Genomic DNA, 19,698 nt, shown 5'->3' with positions numbered 1-19,698 from the left:
TTAAATAGGAAAGGCGGAAGCGCTTTAAGTGTTTAGATCTTATCGGAACAAGGGTCTAACAGCGTTGATGCAGGATGTATTGATGTCACCTGAGTTCCACCGTTGATACTCGCCGAAACATAGTTATGAAATACACAACGCTGTACAGAACTCCAACGAACGAATTCCACGCACCAATATGAACGGAGAAGAAAAAACTATGCTATCCCGAAAATACGTATAAAATACATATTCTTTCACGAAGGGCTTAGGTTCATCGCTATCCTCAATTATTTCGTTTCATTGTAACGAACATTGAAATAAACTATATCACTGCAGTCTCTAGCCGTTCCAGTTGATCTATTCGTTGGGATAAGGATCTATGGTGTCGCCATGGGAGCCTTCTGAATCGCGGGCGCAGGATATCGGCGAATATTTCGGATACTCGTCCAGAACAAGACGAGCATGATGAAAAACTGAATAGCCCGGATGTATTATTAGATCTTAGCCACAACGGTTCGCGTCGGTTGGATTCCTATGGATTCATATAAAACGGTGACGCGCGGACAAGTTTGTCAGATCGAGCGCGGCCGGCGCGCAATCAGCCGTAACTTTAATGAGATTATTAGGCGCACAATCGCCTGTATTAACACGACGATGATGGGGATGACAGAGTGATACAAGAACTGTCGACAGATGTGGAACTTGGCTGCGATTATGCGAACCAACGGCTACACCGCAGAAATTTGTATGAAACAAGCGGCGGCGGGGCCAAGTCGCGATTCTTCCGTATAAATCAGGCATGAATTCGTTCGCCGGTGACAATTCTTCGCCGGGCAGGATCTAATTAAAATTGATTTGTGGCGCGTCCGGGCTGATGCATGGAAAAGCCCGCTGTTTTTAACCGGACTGTAAATATCAGCTGTCGAAGGAACGTTGTGAAACGGCCGGCATTCGATCCTGCAGTTTTCGGTGGAACGTCATCGGGAAACAGCGTCGAGTTGTCGAAAGGACCGGGTAGGTGTGTCCCTGGGATCACGTTACCCAGACGACACTCCTATCGCAGGTTCTGCGATATGTTATGTTGCCAGAAAGCCGAGACCCTTGGTGGAACATGTCGGCCAAAATGTTTGTCAATTTCACGCTTAATTGGTGGACCGATCGACAGGTCTCGCCCGGTAGCGAGACCCTCTAAATTATCGGTTCCTCTGGACGTGTCAACCGCAAAACAAGCCGATTCAGACGCATTACCCCTGGACTTCCCCTGCCAGTGGTTTCCCCTCGCCTTGAACATATTTTTGGAGTCGCGTTTCGTCAGACCAAAAGTCTCGATTCTGTGTTCGCACCGTTGTCACAATCCGTCGCGTGTTATCTTACTTCGGCGGTGCGATGGTCCGTCTGTTAACTACGAATTTATTAGTTTACGTATAAATTAATAGCTATTAATTATATTTTTATTTTATTTTTACAATGAAGATTGTTTTAGCTAGCGAATACAGCTTTCCTCCATTTTCATCTTCGCAATCCTGTACTCATAAGTAGTCGAATACGCGAATTTCGATTTGTATTCAAAAGGGATAGGATTTCGATTGCGATGTTTACATAATGTTTACATAATTAGCTTCGAATCATAAAAATGACCGTTCGGAGGTGTCTTCGTCTTTCATATGAATATCAACAATTTTCTACGATGTTTAACAACATTGTAGTCATTTGACATCATTGTTATAGCGGATATTTTTATGCCGCAAACTTGAATGAACTTAATTGTCCGAGAATATAGAAAATTATAGCGATTTTGCTATTTCTCGACAAAAATATGCAGAAAATCTTAAAGGCAAAGTAGTATGTTTTGAAGTATTTAAATTCCGACGAATTATTGAGCAATTTAGTTCACGAATGAATCTACCATTTTGGAAATTGAAGTTTGTCGACATTAAAGATGTCGGCGGAGCTGGAGGATGTCGGCGTTGACAGGGTGGTGATGGAACGACAATTCTGACACAAAGTTGATTTGTATATCTTTATTTATATATTAACAGAATAAAGGCCCTCTAATTAGTGCATCTTGCCTTCGATCATACAATAAAACATAATGTAGTTACTATGCTTAACGCGTATCCGTGTTACCATCCGTGAACGCATAGTTGCGTCGTTAGTTAGAGTAGATTAATAACATAATTTGTTTAAAGAGAATCGTGAGAGATAAATTAAAAATCTTTGAGACACTTTGACACTCGTACTATCATTATAGGGATATACGTATGCGTAAATGTCGTGAAGCGATGCACCAGTCGCAACGCAACCGGACAACTGTGTTTGGTCCGCCTATTACTTGCGATTAGAATAATAAATTAATAGAGCTTTAACGATGGGTGAAGCACCAAATATTTCTCGAGAGAATGTTTCACGTGAATCGAGAACAAGTTTCATTGCTCTGTGCTACCGTGATCGTAGCCGTGGAAATATTAGATTTATGGTGCAAAGAATGGGGGGGATCGAGGAGAAAGTGTAAAAGATTAACAAAATATATTTTTAATTAAACCTGTTGGACATTCTAATTAATGAACCAACTGAACCCACTGGAACTTGAAACGCTCGATGATAGAAGAAGCTACATTTGTTGCGTCGAGTTACCGTTCCATGTGTTATTCTCATCATTATCATCCCCACCTGAATGTAGTCTATGTATATTCCCCTCCGTTTTGATGGTTGTCCCCCCTTGATCACCCAAATATCTTCTGACCAAACTAAATACCACAAATAACATTGTAATGAGCCGTCGGTTCGACTGATAAAGAAACGCCTTCGTAAATGTGAGACCTACCCGGACGAGTTGGCAACATTTTGAAGGTTCGGCATGAAAGTACCGTCGGAACTTTCCGCCGTGTCGTTGTTTTCGGGGCTGCCTGGTCTCTGTCTGCTTTGATTACCACCCGAGAAGTAACCCATCAGATAATTGTAAACGTGCATGATAGGCGCGAAAACAGTCCACATGATTCGTGAAAAGAAACCAACGTCTTGCGTCGATGTTACGGCCGTCGTTGCACCGGACTGAAATCATAAACTCGAATGAATGGACTATCCAGGAGGGAGGCACGAGATATTATTTCAAAAATTAATGTTACAATTACATTTTTCAACGGTAGGATTAAAACAACGGCTGTAGGGACCAGTTCCAGTTCCAAAAGGGTCTTATCGTTCTCCTCAGCCGTTAATTCTCTTCTGGGGAACGAGATCGACATCGCGAACTGATGGAAAGGCAAATCAATGTTCTGGATAACATAGTTACGCAAATCGCGCAAAGTATCCGACGATTCGAATTGTCCCATATGAGGATTACCGGATGGCAGTCTGAACTGAATTCTAGTCACGGTTGCTTTGCTTGCAACCGACGCGACTGGTTTCGATGCTTCCTGGTCCGGTTGCTTCTGCATCTGTTGCTGCATTGAACAAAAATGTATTTTGTCCAAAGACAGACATGCGATTCAAGCATTGCCGGAAAAGAAAAAGAAAAAGAAAATGGGGTTACCAACCTGCATATCGCGTTCTTTCTGTTTCCGTTCTAATTTGTCCTGAGCGATTTGTTGTCGGACTTTCTCCCGAGCTGCCGCGTCTTGTGCTTTCTCTCGTAACCTTTCTTCGCGGGCTTGTCTCATTTCGAAATCCTTGCGGCACTCTAATTCTCGCAGCTTTTCCTTCCTCTCTTCGTCCTGAACCAGATTTCTTGGTTGTATATCTATCACCGGTGATGCTTTCTTCACATTTTCCTAAAATCGGAGCAATACTTTAATGCGATAAAATTACGCGACCTCGAGAACACGGCGGATTAAATATACCTCTGCTGCTAATGTTTTAGTGCTTGCTTCCTGTGGCTCGCTGGTTTCTGATGGAACATTCTTGGATTTGTCAACAGTAGATGATTCCACATTTGCATTTTCTGTTGCCACATTGCTACTCTCGTTTTCTACTTTTGTTGCTTTTGTTTCTTCAGCAACTTTTGTTTCTACCGTTTCCTGTTTCAAGGACACATCCGTATTGGAATTTATTGTGCTATCACATTCTAAATTTGTAGCAGGTTTAGAACTTGTACTAGGAGTATTAATAGTAATGCCGCTAGCAGTGGCCTTTTTCTCAGCATCTATCAAACTAGAGGACAAATTAGAAGTTTTATTTTTTCCTGCTTTAGTTAAGACTGTTTCAATCTTTGTTTGTAAGTCATTGGCTGTTGTTGTGCCAGCAACAATCTCCAATGGTGAGCCATTCGTACCAATAAAGAATACAGATGGTACAGGCACCAATTGATCTTAAGAAATATATTAAGGAAAATAATTCAAAGGTCAAGTTAACAATTGGGTAGATTAATTACAAACAGAGGATACAAATCTGGGCAAAATGTCTGCAGTTTTCAGTTCCACTCTCCAAACGAATTGCTACAAAGTCATCCTGTTCCAATTTGGAAGAAACCTGTGTGTCATTGATTGCTGCAGCAACTTCCACAGATGTGTCATCCTTGCCTGAAACAAATATGTTGCAATAAGGCTTGTGAAATGAAAATATATCTGGATTCGACGCAATATTAAACGCGATTGCATATATATCACCACGGCTGACGCCAAAAGTTGGTTTTTATTAGAAAAATGTACTACCAGGCTGAATAACAGCCTAACCTAACAATATAAATACACACCTTCCACAAAAACGACGAAAATCGCTTTCCTGGATTTCGATGTTGCAACAGCCTCGTTAATACTACCTTCGAACCACTTCATGTTTTTTTTCAAAAAGTTCTGTAATATTTATGTACTTTTCTAATATCAGTTGATAATGACGTAATGAAAAAGCAGTTTAATCACTAGAAATTTTTTGTGGAACTTGACGTTTCAAAATCTGCTCAAGGTTTGGGTAGGTAACATTTGGACTGTATCGGTGGAACGGATCATGAAACATACTAGAACAATTTATTTATTTTTTAAGTTAGTTCAGTGTATAGAAAAGTGTGTGTAGTGAGAGTTATCATATATAGTTATGCCTAAAAATGTGAGTTTAATTAATACAAGCTACAGATCAGAATTATGCGTGTATATTGCATATTTCTTGAGTACCAATAGTGATAAGTTTCGTTGTTAAATCGATGGAGATTTACTTCGTTGTAAGCATGCCTTTAAGTCTGAAGGCCAAACAAGAACCATCGGAAACGAACCATTTTAGTGAGGTTATTGTGTAAATAAGGACTGTGAGTTAGAAGTCGAGTACTGGGTGAAATTTAGCGTGAATTAATTGTTGCCTGTTGCTGGAGGATAGCGTGACCAAACAATGGCACAATTAGTACAAAAGAGTAAGTATTATTTATATAATTCATCATTTATTATAGTGAGATTGTATTCATAAGACGAGAGCGGTTTATGAAGCTATTCCGTTGGTCACACTGTTAGCATCGCCATGTTCCTCGTTTTCCGTTGGACTGACCAACGGGAACGAACCATTTCTGTGAGGTTAGTGTACAAATAAGTTCTGTGAGAAGTGAGCCGAGAGTTAGTGAAGTACCGTGTGAATCAATTGTTGCCTTTCGTTGGAAGATATTGTTGCTAAACGATGGCACAGTTTGCAAAGAAAGGTGAGTGTTATCTATTTAATTCCTGATTCATTGAATTGTATTCTTGTGTGGAGAATGGTGTTCTGTTGGTCACACTGTTTTTCCCAGTATGTTCCTTATTTCGTTTATCTTGACTCACGGAATAGTGGAACTAAATGTGGTAATGGCGAGTGCGTCTGTTCCGCATATTTGATGTTGTGATAAAGTTGGGCGTACGCGTCCGCCTTATCAGTTGTGACAAAGTATATTGCTTCGAGTATGTTCACTTGATTTTCTTGTGCGCGCCTAGTTTTTAAGCGAGAATAGTCGACGCTAACGAGATTAGAGTGGTCAGTGCACTATGTCGGTGATTCATTATCGGAATATGGAAGAACGGGACTGATAATAGAAGATAATCGTATTATACGAGAAAAATATTTCGGGCTCGTACACCTTGCAATACCTACGTTCTATTTTGCAGTAAGTCACCACCAACACCGGAAACATTTGGAAACGTATGGTATTGATCGATACGAGTAGGTGAATGGATAACGCGATAATATGAAATTGGAGCGAGCATGAAGGTAACTGTGTGCTTCGACAACGTTAGAGTGGTGGTTCCGTGCGGGGATGGAACCCTACTGGTCAAAGATTTGATGCACGAGGCTATCCTGAGGTACAAAAAGGCCACAGGCAAAAATGATAATGGACTAACTATCAACAGCCTGTCCTCGCTGACTGGAGGCGGCCTGCTGGATCCAGATGATAGGTTATGCGATGTGGCTGACGACAGAGAGCAGATTGTTGCTCATTTCGTGAGTACAGACACAACGCATGCCGGTGGTGATGGGGCCAGTTCTGTCGGCACCAACAGCCCCGACTTCTTTCATTCGGATGGCAAAGAGTTATCTTATGCGATAGACACACATTCCTCTATACCTAGCAGTAGTATTAAAAGAGAAAGCACTAAAAGATTCTCTATGCATGCACTGTCCACTAGAGAACCATGTTTAGCCACATATTCTGCTCAATCCCTCCCCAGAGAGTCTCGTCGCAGAGAACCCCTGGGACAAGATGCCAAAGCGTTGTTTGACTATGCGAATGCCAATATAGATCTTGCAGATCAGGGTGAAATCCGAGAGATCGTGATAAAGAACGAGGCAGGTCCATTGGGACTTCACGTGGTGCCATGTTATGATCTTCTGGGCAACGATCAAGGGCTCAGGGTGGAAGGTATCGAGCCTAATGGCAGAATTGCCAGAGATGGACAGATTGATTTGCACGATAAGATCATCAAGATAAATGGTCATAATTTACTGCATATACCGTTTTCCAAAGTGCAAGAGATTTTTCGAACATGCATGACCGAGCCCTGTCTCAAGATATCCGTGGTGAAGCACAAACAGCTACGTAGTCACAGCGATAAATCATTGCACAAGAGTCATGGCAATAACAGCGGAGGGTCGGAGAAAGCAGAAACGGACGACAACGTGAAAAAAATTCAATGCAGCAATTATAATTTACTACAAACTGCGAACACGCGGAAAATCGGTCGCATGATCGAAATAGAATTAACAAAAGGCAGCAACGGGCTGGGGTTCAGCGTAACGACGCGCGACAATCCTGCGGGAGGACATTGCCCTATATACATTAAAAATATTCTACCAAAAGGTGCTGCAGTCGAAGACGGTAGATTAAGGCCGGGCGACAGGCTGCTCGAAGTAAACAACAAAGAAATGACTGGTAAAAGTCAGGCCGAGGTGGTCTCGCTCCTCAGAAGCATTTCTCCGGGAGGCAAGGTGAGAATGGTGGTCTCTCGTCAGGAAGAAATTTCCTCCAGTGCTCCAGACTCTCATTCGAACGCGACATCTACCAGCCAAACGACCGAGACCACGGACAATTCGAAATATTGGAACACATTGAACGTATCGCCGATAAAGAAGAACGCTGAGGTGCACGAAAAGATCGGCAGCCGCAGCTACGAGAAGTGCGCCTTTAAACCCGTGAAATCATCGGAGGATATCGTCCTGTCGCCCCGGAAAAATCGTATGATTCTTACCTTGGACATACCAGTGCACGATTCAGAGAAGGCTGGCTTAGGCGTGAGCGTGAAAGGGAAAACGACGAACACGGATGAGAACACCAACATGGATTTAGGTATTTTCATAAAGAGCGTGATCCATGGGGGCGCAGCTTCCCGGGATGGTCGATTAAGGACCAACGACCAGTTGCTCAACGTAAATGGGGTGTCCCTGCTAGGGTTATCGAATTCCGACGCGATGGAGACCCTCAGGAGGGCGATGCTCAATACGAATAGTTCGGTAACAGGCGTAATTACGCTGACCATAGCCAGGAGGATATCCTCCTACGACGCGAATGAGAAGAATCTCCCGGAAAACCTGTCTTACCACTGTAAATTAGAATCGGCGAACAGCGTATACATATCGGACAACACGAAGGCGACCGAGGGCAGGGTGAAGGAGAAGAACAACTTGAACTCGCAGTCGGACATCTTAGACAATGGGGGGCTGTTGTCCTGCGTAACCGCGTCTCCGTGGAACCCGGTCATAGATAGATTAACGGAACAGTATAATAAAAATAGTCTGAGAAACGAGAGCTACTGCATCGCGACCAACAAAACGTGGATAGAGCCGATCAGCAACGTGAAGAAGATCACGGTAGGAGGGCGCGAGGACCGCGCGGAACCAGTATTGTTGGAGGACTCCAACGACGCCCAGTGCAATGACCCGAAGAGGAACGCGGACGACAAGGACAGCCAGTACTCCGGGGACCCGACGTACGACAGTCAGTTGTCGCTGGAGGAGTGCAGCTCGTCCTCCAACAAGTTCTCCAGGGACGCCCTCGGCAGGCAGAGTATGTCGGAGAAGCGGCATGCCGCCCTGGACGCAAAGAACACGGACACTTACAAGAGGAACAAGAAGCTGCGCGAAGGTCGCGACAGCAAGAGCCAGGACCAGGCTAGTCAAAAGTCAGCGAACCAATCGGCCGAGTCCGAGGACCAGACGAGGCGACCCGGCAAGGAGAGCTTCGAGAAAAACAAAAGCAAGAGCGCTAGTGAAGGCGGCACCAGCGATAGCAATTTGAAACGGTACGAGAAGTCCGTGGATCCGGCCCAGTCTGAGTACGTCTACACCATCCCCGGGTGCAACAACAAGTTCACATCGCCGAGGAAGCACTGGCTGGTGGACGACGTGCAGGGAGAGATCACTGGTAGCAATAACTATAAGGACGATCGCGAGGGTTTCCCCAATAGTCGGGGGGACGTGAAACAGGCTTCTCTCAATTCAGCTTTAGATGATCGATACAAGCGTTCTAGAAAAAAAGGTGGCATCCGGTCGATGCTCCGGTTAGGAAAGAATAGGAAATCGCTCAATTTTGGCGACAGTATAGACGCCCGGCACGAATCCAGTAACTATTGCAGCGGAACAATCAATTATATTGCATAGTAATTAAGGAGAATGAGAGAAAAAAATGGGTATTTATAACGTAGACGCGGAACACCCACGGTTATACATATAAAACGTAATTGTACATCTAGAAACACGTATCATACACGGAATTACACGGCGGACACAGGCGTACACACATACACAGACATACAAACACACGCACACACAACAGAGAGAGAGAAACACATGTTTTTAGTACACATCGCACGCTGCGTCCATATAGTATATATATATATACACACACAAACGCGTATGCATGTATGATTTGTTCCAAAGTGCCTTATATCGTTGCAGAAAAAAAAGTAATCGACTCTGTATATATACAATGTTTTTGTACTCGCCCAAAATTCGTACCGATCATGTATCTATTTCTAAAATAAATCGAAAACATGCACTCATGAACTCCAGTGTGTAAGTTGAATGAAACCGGAATCATCTCGATAAAAGGTATCTATGCCGCCCCCCTAGTCGCCCCGTTCGTCGTTCGTAATTCGATCTTCCGATTAAACCGAGCGCCATCGGATGCAAACAGTGTGGAAACTAGCCGGAAAATATATTACAGTAGGTATCTTCGTTAGCCGAACGATGGATGGCCGTGGCGAGGCAATAAATCTAATCAGTCCCCGCTGTTTCAGCATTTCAGTTAGCACCGAACCAGCTGCTGTACCAGCAGAAACGTTTCCGGGGGAAAATAAACCTAAAGAAGCCGAAAATATTTTTCAAGAACAAGGTGTTGAACGAGCTGCTCGCACCGTTTTTCGTTAACCCCAAGGCGGACGCAAACATCCTTGAGCTATGCGCCGCTGCTATGGCCCCGAAGACAAACGAACTCGGGCCCTACGGTAAAATCGTAGCCAAGGAGGCCCGCAATTGGTTCGACAAGTCGAGAATGGTCGCCTTCATCCATACGAACAGCATTACGATGATCGATCGGTTCGACGTGTTGGTTGCATTGCGAAAACATAACATGTATTACAAAACTTACAACACCAAATTAATTCGGGCTGCCATGGAGGACTCGCATTGCATGAAGAAGATGGACCCGATAATCAGTGCACACACTGCGTATATATTCAGCCCTGAAATAAACGTGACTGCTTTGGAGAAGATACTGAAGAAGTGCCCGCAAATGTACTCACTGGGTGAGTGAAATATAGAAGTTTTTTTATAGCGTAATTATGCTTGCGAAAGACACATTTGTTTCTCTGGTCGATGTGTGAAATTTCTTCAAGTGAAACACTCTTCCCTAAACGATTAAGTAATTCGGTGTTTCATAATGTGAAAATGATTGGGTTGCTTCTTCTTTTGTTTCTTTGGTCGAAATCGTATGATAGAACGATCGTTCGAGGTTTTTCTTTGGTCGTGGCCATCGTTTCAATTGGTCAACGTTTGCGATGTTTTTGAAGTTAAATGACAATAATGCTAAGGTATTCGCCATTTTATTTCGCGAACAGGTTCAAAGCTGATCGTTTGTTGCAGGGGGAATATTGGAGGGCGAAGTGATGAACCACGGCGACTTTCTGAAATACGGGAAAATGGACATTACAACCGCGCAGTTGGGTCTGGTTCAAGTGTTACAGAATGCGGGCGGCGTTCAACTAAATCGGCAGCTCACGCATCATCAGACGACACTGGTGTCACGACTGAAACAGATCGGTACAAACGAGTCAGCTCCGAACGAGAACGAGCAATCGGTGCCTGTATAATTGCAGAATTATTTGTATCAATAATTTATTATGCATTTGTCATTCACACGAAGCTTTAAGTAAAGTATAATGATTCATTTACCCCCGAGCCTTTAGGATAGAACGCGCGGTCGAGTAATGAATTCGTTAGAATTAATCGAGGTATCCGCATCGGTAATTTTCGAAATGTTGCATTTTCGTTAGATTCTTCCACAAAGGACGGTTCCGCGATAAGGTTGAGCAAGCGGCGTGTAACGTATACGTGTAACTTATCGGTATCAGTATTTTTTTCTTATCGGTTATCGAACCCGTCATTAAACAGCCGTCAAAGGCATCGCCACGCTTTGATCGACAATTTCATTCGTATACACGAGCACTTCGTTAGGGAGGTGTACAACAAATTTGTTGTCGTCGGCAGTCGTTTCTTCGATCGCGTGCATTGTTATTGTGCGTCGCCGCGGTAACTGTATCTTTTGATGGTTTCCCCTCAGTGACAGTAATTGCAACGAGGATGACACTTGACTCCATTTTCCCCGCATCTACAGCCTCCGGATGTGTCCCCTTTTCCCTGCGAATGCGAGAAAAGCGATCAATAAAGAAATGAAACAATCAACCATCGGCGAAATTTCTCCGTTTTTTTCAGAACCGTGCAAGTTAGTCGATTCGAATCATCTTCTACTAGGATTTCTCAGCAAAGAGATACCAAAAGTTTGATATACTTTAAATTTGTTTCTTCGAGAGGAAACTAATAAAGGGGCGCAAAGAACACCTTGTTCCTTTCGGTCATTTTGACTAAGTTTGAATTATTAGTGTGACATTTCGTTTATTGCAAAGCTGCTGCTAGGATTCTCGATGATTGTATTATATTAGATCACTTAAGAAATAATCCCGAAGAAATTGTCGGTTTATAGTTTGCGTTATTGAAGATGACTTGTTGCTTCACGACGTAAATTAAGATTTATGTATGAAGCATGGATTTTTAGAAACAAGTTTTTAAGCAAGAAGTATAGATTTTTAGAAACATGTGTTCAAGCATGAAGTCTAGATTTTTCGAAACATGTATTCAAGCGTGAAGAAATATAGATATTTTAGAAATATAGAATACTCATCAGTAAAATCCCTTCCTTGAAAGTTCAATTTTGTGTTATTACTGAGACTTGACTCAGAAAGGAACAAAACTGGATACAGGAAGGTTCTCTTTTGTATAAAAATCTGCTTATAGTCGTTGCAATAGAGAAATATCGAAGAACGAGAAATTTGCACGATTCATTATCGGATCAACAAATGAATTACTCCTGGTCCCCAACGAGGCCCCCTCGTGACCCAACATATCTCGGTTTTGCACATTGAGCATCGTAACCAGTCGCATCCCCATTTCTTCATCAGCACAACCGCGCACGTTGGGCAAGCAAGTGCTTCTCCTCTGTCCACCATTTCCTCGAGCATAGCAGCGGTCCTCCTTGACTCTTGATCGGTTTCTTTGGACAGCCTTAGTTGCAGCTGGTACTGCTTGCAATTCTTGCCAGCGTGTATTACCTACGAGGCGAGCATTAATTAACGATTTCCATCGGCGCAGATTAGAATCGCAGTATCGCTAGCGAAACGGATATTCGCGTTTTCGTTCCTGACCTGACAGGTGAGACAATTGTTTGCGCCACATACGGGACAAAGGAAGTTATTCACGTCGTCGTCGTAGATGCACCAACCGGGACAATCCGGTGTTTTACAGTGGAACGCGTTGTTCCCAGCATTGTTCTCTGCTTGGGCAATCGACTTCGCCAGATGCTGTTGGTAAACCTCTTGTTCAACAAGCTAAACATACGTGTGAATTTTGAATCAGATGTTGACTACACTTTTTGCTTAATTTCTATACTAATTGGGGTTAACAAATTTTTGGGGATGACGTAATAATTATTCGATTTGTGGATTTAGAAATCTTCAAGACACTGGTGCTAAATCTGAATACATTTCATCCCTTAATGATTTTATGCAAAATAAAAATTGTCTGCACTAAGTAGACATGTATTTCTTTGCTGAATAATTTTTATAAATTAATAATAACAGTATTATACAACATTATATAACACAATCGAATAATTATTATTACTTCTGATGTTTTTCTTTGTTCGCATAAAATTCGCAGCCTGGGGGCAACAATATTTCGTATTCTTCTAATATTTCTATCGTTTAGTAACTCGTTCATCAATTATTATCACAAATGTTTAAAAATCTGCAGTCAATCACTAGAACTACCATCGTACACGGAATATAACATCTAAAAATTTTATATTATAAAAACGACAAGACGAGGAAGTTCGAACTATAAATAATTTGCAATACTTTCATTCTGATGATAACGATATCTAGCAATTGTTTTAATACTAAACTCACAGCTTTGATTTCACGTTCCTGAAGAGTCGACTCGCAAGTATACTCCGAATCTCTGTAAGGACATTTCACCTCTGCTTCTTCGCAGTATCTAATTGTATTGATAATACAAGACCTAGAAAAAAAATGCACGAGCTATTAACTGCTTCCTGTCGCAGCAGAACATTTTGTAATCTTCATACCTGCAAAACATGTGTAAGCAATCTCTTAATATCACGCCTTCGCGTGGACCGTATGTAACGAAGCATACGGGACATTCGATTGGCTCGGAATTCGGTATAATGTCGCAGTTCTCTAACGAGATCAGTTCTTCGTATCTGTCCATCTTCACTTCTTCTGGCGTAGTCTCTTCCGCTGTCTCCTGTTCGAAATATAGTACACCATGTTAAAATATATACTTCACAGAAAGAGATTACTCAACAATAGTACCTGAGGTTCCTCGACTACTTCGTGATCTTCCTTCACAGGCTCTAGCACTTTTGTAGATACAGTTTCTTCAGCGTTTCTCGCACTTTCCACCCTCTCCGCGTCTTCGGGTTTGCCTACAGGCGTCACGTTCTCGGGTTTCAACTCTGCAACATCAGACAAATATTTAAACAGTACTGATTTCTTTGGTTTGACTTAATTGACAGTGTCTACACACAGCACGACAGAAGACAGAAATGTGCATCGATGGTGACAGAAATTCTAACTGCATTAAACGTAAAATAAATAATAATATAATAAATAAATAATATATTCTGATCTATTGTTATATTCTTCACACAAGGGTTGTGCATATTATTTCAGAAATTGCAAGATTGTAATTTGATGATATAATGATATATAGATGATCTATATATCATCAAATTACAAGCTTGCAATTTCTGAAATAATATGCACAACCCTTGTGTGAAGAACGTAACAATAGATCAGAATATATTATTTATTTCTCCTATTATTTAAGTCGTTGATGCATAATCTAGTTCTCTGACGATACTAATATTTTGGATAGTTAAAAAAATCCTCCCTCGCAAAGAGTTAAATGTGAGGGGTTCACCTTGAACCCCTTGCCGTATGATTATCTTCAGTTACAATGATTTTTCGATTGTAATAATCTTTTAGCCAAACAACATTTATATCAATCCAGTACCTACATTTACTACAGTGCTTGAATATTGATGACAGGAGTACAGAATTTAATTCCGACTTAAAAGAACGCAATAACAAGCATAATAAACAGTTTATTGCTATAAATCTTCATCAGAAGCGAAAGTCTTCCGCCCAAAATGTGGCGTGGGGTTAATAGGGAAGTAGTTTACCTGGCGCCACGAGATACAAGAAGACAGGTGACCCATCAACTGCCTGCAGCTCATTAAGCGTGGCGGCGTCACGGTCGGCCAGGTTCTTGCCGATGATCCATCGCTGCACATTCGTGGGAATCTCGAATTCTGTGTGCACCTTCTCCTTGAGCTCGGCAACCGTCATCCGACTGGGTAGCTGTTATCATATCTCGGCTCAGCAAAGCATCTAATATCGTCTTATGGATGGGAAGCGGGCGCCTTGATTTGAGTAGCTACCGCTATTTACCTGAAGGGGTATGGGCCCCTGGTGAGCGAGCTTGTCCTCGATGTACATATTGACTTTAATCAACTGATCTTCGAGAGGGGTCGATCGTTGCCGGATCACGGAACAGTGGATCCTCAGTCTGGCCAGCTCCTCTGCCAGACGGGCCGCTCGCTGAAGGTGTCCGGACGCGATCGCCGCCGTCAGCTTCTTGAGCAGTCGGTTGATGGCGACCGTGTTCATGTTTTTCTCCGCTGAATTGTCCTCTGTAACAAACGACCGAGGATGAGCACATAGGGAAAAACGTGCGAGAGAGGAAGCGAGAGAGTAATAAATTTAGTCGGCTGATTCAGGCGGTACAGTCACGCCGTTCCCTAATTACTATCTCTACCTTCTTCGCTAACCGCGGGTTTGTCCTCGTTCGCGGTTAATTTTCTTCCAGCCAGCGGAGACGCGATTGGCGTTCCGCCGACATTATCGGCCTTTCTCACTTCATTGATCCTCGGGGAGCCGGTGCGCTGCCTCGGGGACGCCGGGACGTGAGCATTCGCGTAAATCGACTGCTCGATCACGTTCGCGTAAGTGTTCTCGTTGCTCGCGGTCCTGGTCGTCTTGGTGGCCTCGATCTCAGCGAAATCACGGGGCCGTATCAGCTGGAAGGTGTTCTTCGTCAGCCCGGAGCCGCCCAGGTTCCTGCCAGACGTTTTATAAACGACGTTCTCCTGCTTCCAACCGGAAGTAGACGGCTGATCCGCGGACGTAGACGGCTGGCTAAGCCGGCGCACGTTGCCGCTGGTTTGCACCGAGCACGAGACCTTTTGCTTCTCCATATCGTAGTCGTTCTGCACCGCGATGTTCTCGACCTTCGTCACCGCTGATACGAAATAGGTGGTCTTGTCCGCCGTTTCTCTTTCTCTAGCCACTCTCTCTTCGCCGTTTCTCGCGGTTCTCGCCGGCTTCGGTCGCTTCGGTAACGAGTGTTTCATTTCCTTCAGCATCTCCTTCAGGTCCGTCGTAATTGGATCCTCCACGGTGTTCAGTATCGGAGACTTCTCCGCTTTTCCCTTCGGCTCGACCTCGAACGATTTCTCTTTCTCCAACTGCACCGCCGACTTCGTCTTCGCATCCTTCTCTGCTTCGACCAGGATGTCGAGCACCTTGCTCACCTTGCTGGATATCCCAGCCTCTTCCACGCGATCTCGGCTCCTCTGATTATCCACCGATCGGCGATCCATGTACTTCAGTTCCTTCATACGCAGCTGCTTATCGATCTCGTCGAAGATGTCCGAGAACTCCTTCTGCACGCCGTCGAACTGACGCTTCTCCATTCTCCTCGGCTCCTCGAAGATGCCGGTCGCGTTCACCTTTGCCCGGTCGCGAGAAAACATCCCTCCGGCCCCGCTTTCCTCGGCGGGCTTTGTCTCCCTCGTTTCGCCGGCGACTTCCTGCCTTGATCGAATTTTTCCCTCCATTACAGCCGCTGTGTCGTCCTTCTGAGGAATCGCCGACTCGTTCATTCGATTTGCGGCGAGTTGGCTTTGGAGGAACGATATTCTGCTGGAGGTCTCCGTGGCCAGCCGATCGTTCTGTTCTTTAGCAGACTTGTTCGCTTGCTTCGCGTCCTCATGCTTGCTTTTCCCGGTCTTCGGCTGCTGCGGGAAATACCTGGAGATGTCCTTGTCGAACTGGCCACCTTGGCCTAGAACAGGATTGGCCGAAAACCTGGGATGCTCCCTCCAGTCGGCGATTGTCTCGTCAGCGCGTTTCACGTTCCTCACCACCTCTCTCTCCCTTGCTCCCTGGTCCCTGCCGCCCTTGGCGAAGAAGTTCGCGTTCACAGTCACCTTGGTGATGTTGCTGATTGCGTTGAACTTCGAGATCAGCGCCCTGGTGCCGCGCCTGGGCGACGAGTTCTCCATGGCGGAGGTGACGATGTCCTGCACGATCTCCTCGTTGACGTCCCTCTTCTCGAACGCGTCCGCGATCCTGGAGGACTTCAACAACATCGAGGCTCTAGCTCTGGCTTGTTCCTCTTGCACGATCGCCGCGGCTTCTTTGTCCAGCTCGCTGATGTTCGTCAGGATCGACAGCCCCGACTTCCGTTTGGCGTCTCGCTTCCGATCGTCCGACTGTCCCCGATGGAAAAAGCTCAGTCTGGACAAAGAAGCATCCACGGAGTAGCTCGCCGAGGATCCCATGCTCGACGCGGCGGAGTCCTCTTTTATTTCGATCGTAGAGGCTGCTGGCCCCCGGAGAACGTCGCCTCTGCGGGACGGCCCGGAATCCCGGGAATGCTCGAACACGCTCCGTTTGTACCAAGGTCGCGGCATGGCTGCGCTCAGAGTGCCGAAGGCAGGGACGACGAGCGGAGCGTCTTGAGGAATAGCCGTGTCTTGCGTGGCTGCGTCTTTCTTCTCTTTCGGGCTGTGGCCGACGTCTTTCTTCGACAATAGCACGCCTCCCTGGAGGACCAGCGTGTCGTTACTGATGGCTTGCCCGTCCCTGGCGTCCCCTCTCGCCTCTACGTCCATGCCGCCATCGGTGATCTGAGACTCCCTCTTCCCACCGACCGAATCGCAGTCCAAGGTCCTCTCCGGCGGTTTCGGGGCTCGCCTCTTTCTCCTGTTGCTGTTCTTAGGCGTCTCCCTAGCATCCGCCTCTGCCTTCGCCGCTGGAGGGTTCGGCGCCCGTCTCTTGCCCTTCACGTGCACCCTCCTGCGCGTGGAGCTAGCGCTGGAGCTGCTTCTCCTGTCGTCTAGCCTCCTCAACGACCCCAGCAACTTCTTCTCAGGGAACGGCAAGTTCCCGCAGGAAGTGAACGTCGCGGAAGGCTGCAAAGAGTACCTGGTAGTGATGTCTCTTCTGTGGGAATGCGCGCTGGTCGGCAGGGTGCAGGCGACGTCCGCCGCGTCGTTCTCTTTGTTGCCGACGATGACCTTCGATGCTCCTGCTGCAAACGGTCCGACTTCCGCAGCCTGGCCCAGGATGTCTAGCGACAGGCCATTGCACCTGCCCAAGGTCCCCGTGTGGAAGGCGAAGCTGCGCACGGTGGTGGTGCTGTAGAACGTGTCTACGCTCTCCGCGCTGGACGAGGCGCTCCGCCGTTGCCCGCCATTGTCATTGTCTCGGCACTTGTCGATCGTCTTCCGCCGCTTCTCCACGGTACCCTCCCGGTTTCCGGTCCGCTTGAACCACTTGAACAAGGAGAACCTCGCGGTACCGCGTTCCTCGTGAACCGGCCGCAATCCCTGCTCGACTACGGTCGCTTCCGGCGCGACGACGTCCGCGGATATTCCGTCCCGGTCGCTGATCCGTACGCCATTGGGGAATGTGTTCGCCTCGATGCTGCATGCGGCTCGCTGTACCATTCTTACTCACCGCATATCCCTCTCGCGGCTCCGCCCCACCTCTCATCCGCGGCTCTGCATAGTTCTTTATTTAGATTCGGTCGAACGTGGCTTTTAACTTCCTTCCAGCTACTCGCCTCTGTAGGTGAACAAGATCTCGTGGAACCTTCGTGGAACCGCCGTGTTCACGCGCCCGGCATCCGGATCGCTCGCACCTAGGTTCACTCGGCTTCTTCGGGGACACCCTCTATGATTGCTGCTGTCTCCTCTCCTATCTTGCTACCGTCTCTCTTCGAACAACCTTGCCGTCTCGCTTCTGATCTTGTCGCCGTCTCTCTCTTCAAATTTTGCTCTCTCGCTTCTGATTCTGCTGCCGTCTCTGTTCGAATCTTGCTGTCTCGCTCCGTCTCGCTCCATCCATCTGTTTCGCCACGGTTCTAGTTTCGCGACGATCGGCCGCCTCCGCTACACCTGCCCACGCCTCTCCCAGCTACCTGACCAAACTCCTCCGCAGCATCCTCTTCCGACAGAGGCTCTCCGGCACCAGGGGCTCCGTTGTCCCCGCGAGCAGAGAATGTATCGCGGAAACGTAAATCGACTGACGAATTTCGCTGCGAAACGAACCGCGGGGACGCACCGACGAAACCCACGACAAAGATACTCGCCGGCGCACTATTATTAGACAGGCCTTCTCCTGCCGTCGGTTATTTTCAAGTCCACTCTCGCTGTCTGCGCCGCGCTGTCCGAAATCAAAACAGAGGAGCTGGGATACGCGCGCGACTTTCGATCGTGGGACACTCGGGATCATTCGAAAGGTTATTGTCAGGCGGCGAATCGATAGTGAGTTGCTCCTGGGAGGTAGGACAATGGTGCCTTTTGGTCGCGGAGACACGATAGACGGTAGAGGGGTGTTTGTGAAAACGTCGAAATTGCATCGGACAACTTCATGGTATGGAGTTGCTTGGTCTTTGGATGTTTATTCTTGTGATGCTTCATGGACCTGGATCGCAGTCATCGTTGTCGTAGAATGCGAGGAAATTTTCTTTCTGCAGGGATGAGCAGTAAAGTTTGTTTTACAAAGGGTCTTTGTCTTCCCTAGAGTCGAGTCGAGGGGAGAACGTTTAAAGTTATTAGATTTCGACGTTATTTACTTTGTTGCTGATCGGTTCTATTCCTTCTCGGGGGTTCTATATTTTTAAACAATTGCCCCCGGCAAGCAGATACAAACAGATGGAGTAAATAAATAAGGTCGTAATACCGGGCTTGTGTGTCTCGTAAGCAGAAACAGACAGCCATGAACAGGCACACTGAGCAGACGTTCCTTACGTGACTTCAATTTCCAACTATTTTTCTACCATTGATGTACTACGTTCTATTATCCGGTGTACTTAACACATGCCTGCTTAACACATTCGTTATTGGCGTGACGCATTTTATTTTGTACTCCACGATTTTGTACTTCACGCAAGGAAAATCAAATTCTGTGGATAGGGTTATTTAAAATTGTAGCATATATCGTATATATTATTACAGAGAATTTACAGTTCCTTCAAGATATTATTTTCATATTTTGTAGGAGGGTATGTAATACTTAAAGCAGAGAATGAAATAAATATAGTTGAAGGGGACGTATTGAAATACGAAATTTCGAGTTAGAAATAAGCCGTCCAATCAAAATGTCGAACGAGAACGCTCGGAGACTGTGGAAT

The 19,698-nt window shown here is 45.6% G+C and overlaps 4 protein-coding genes across 4 annotated transcripts; 2 read left to right on the top strand and 2 right to left on the bottom strand.

The window, feature by feature from the left end:
* Positions 1 to 1,988: 1,988 nt before the first annotated feature.
* Positions 1,989 to 4,870, bottom strand: LOC117225410 (UBX domain-containing protein 4). The gene is made up of 7 exons (XM_033478953.2): positions 4,670 to 4,870; positions 4,362 to 4,496; positions 3,819 to 4,285; positions 3,516 to 3,749; positions 3,114 to 3,422; positions 2,807 to 3,033; positions 1,989 to 2,729 (listed from the first exon to the last, which is right to left on the bottom strand). The coding sequence occupies exons 1-7, from the start codon at positions 4,749 to 4,751 to the stop codon at positions 2,594 to 2,596; spliced, it is 1,590 nt and encodes a 529-aa protein (XP_033334844.1). The 5' UTR covers positions 4,752 to 4,870; the 3' UTR covers positions 1,989 to 2,593.
* Positions 4,871 to 5,157: 287 nt separating this feature from the next.
* On the top strand, positions 5,158 to 11,322 carry LOC117225424 (large ribosomal subunit protein uL10m). The gene is made up of 3 exons (XM_076521277.1): positions 5,158 to 5,317; positions 9,660 to 10,166; positions 10,504 to 11,322. Exons 1-3 carry the CDS (start codon positions 5,296 to 5,298, stop codon positions 10,728 to 10,730), a joined length of 756 nt encoding a protein of 251 aa, XP_076377392.1. The 5' UTR covers positions 5,158 to 5,295; the 3' UTR covers positions 10,731 to 11,322.
* LOC143259397 (partitioning defective 3 homolog) lies at positions 5,398 to 9,426 on the top strand. The gene is made up of 2 exons (XM_076521276.1): positions 5,398 to 5,596; positions 6,036 to 9,426. Exon 2 carries the CDS (start codon positions 6,133 to 6,135, stop codon positions 9,019 to 9,021), a length of 2,889 nt encoding a protein of 962 aa, XP_076377391.1. The 5' UTR covers positions 5,398 to 5,596; positions 6,036 to 6,132; the 3' UTR covers positions 9,022 to 9,426.
* LOC117225400 (uncharacterized) lies at positions 10,739 to 18,666 on the bottom strand. Its single transcript, XM_033478941.2, has 9 exons — positions 15,034 to 18,666; positions 14,667 to 14,908; positions 14,399 to 14,576; positions 13,527 to 13,669; positions 13,280 to 13,458; positions 13,101 to 13,212; positions 12,339 to 12,521; positions 12,003 to 12,245; positions 10,739 to 11,277 (listed from the first exon to the last, which is right to left on the bottom strand). Exons 1-9 carry the CDS (start codon positions 18,008 to 18,010, stop codon positions 11,197 to 11,199), a joined length of 4,338 nt encoding a protein of 1,445 aa, XP_033334832.2. The 5' UTR covers positions 18,011 to 18,666; the 3' UTR covers positions 10,739 to 11,196.
* Positions 18,667 to 19,698: the final 1,032 nt, after the last annotated feature.

Source organism: Megalopta genalis, chromosome 4, assembly GCF_051020955.1.
Source record: "Megalopta genalis isolate 19385.01 chromosome 4, iyMegGena1_principal, whole genome shotgun sequence".
NCBI classification, from domain to species: Eukaryota; Metazoa; Arthropoda; class Insecta; order Hymenoptera; family Halictidae; genus Megalopta; species Megalopta genalis.
This window is presented reverse-complemented; position numbering and strand designations above follow the sequence as displayed.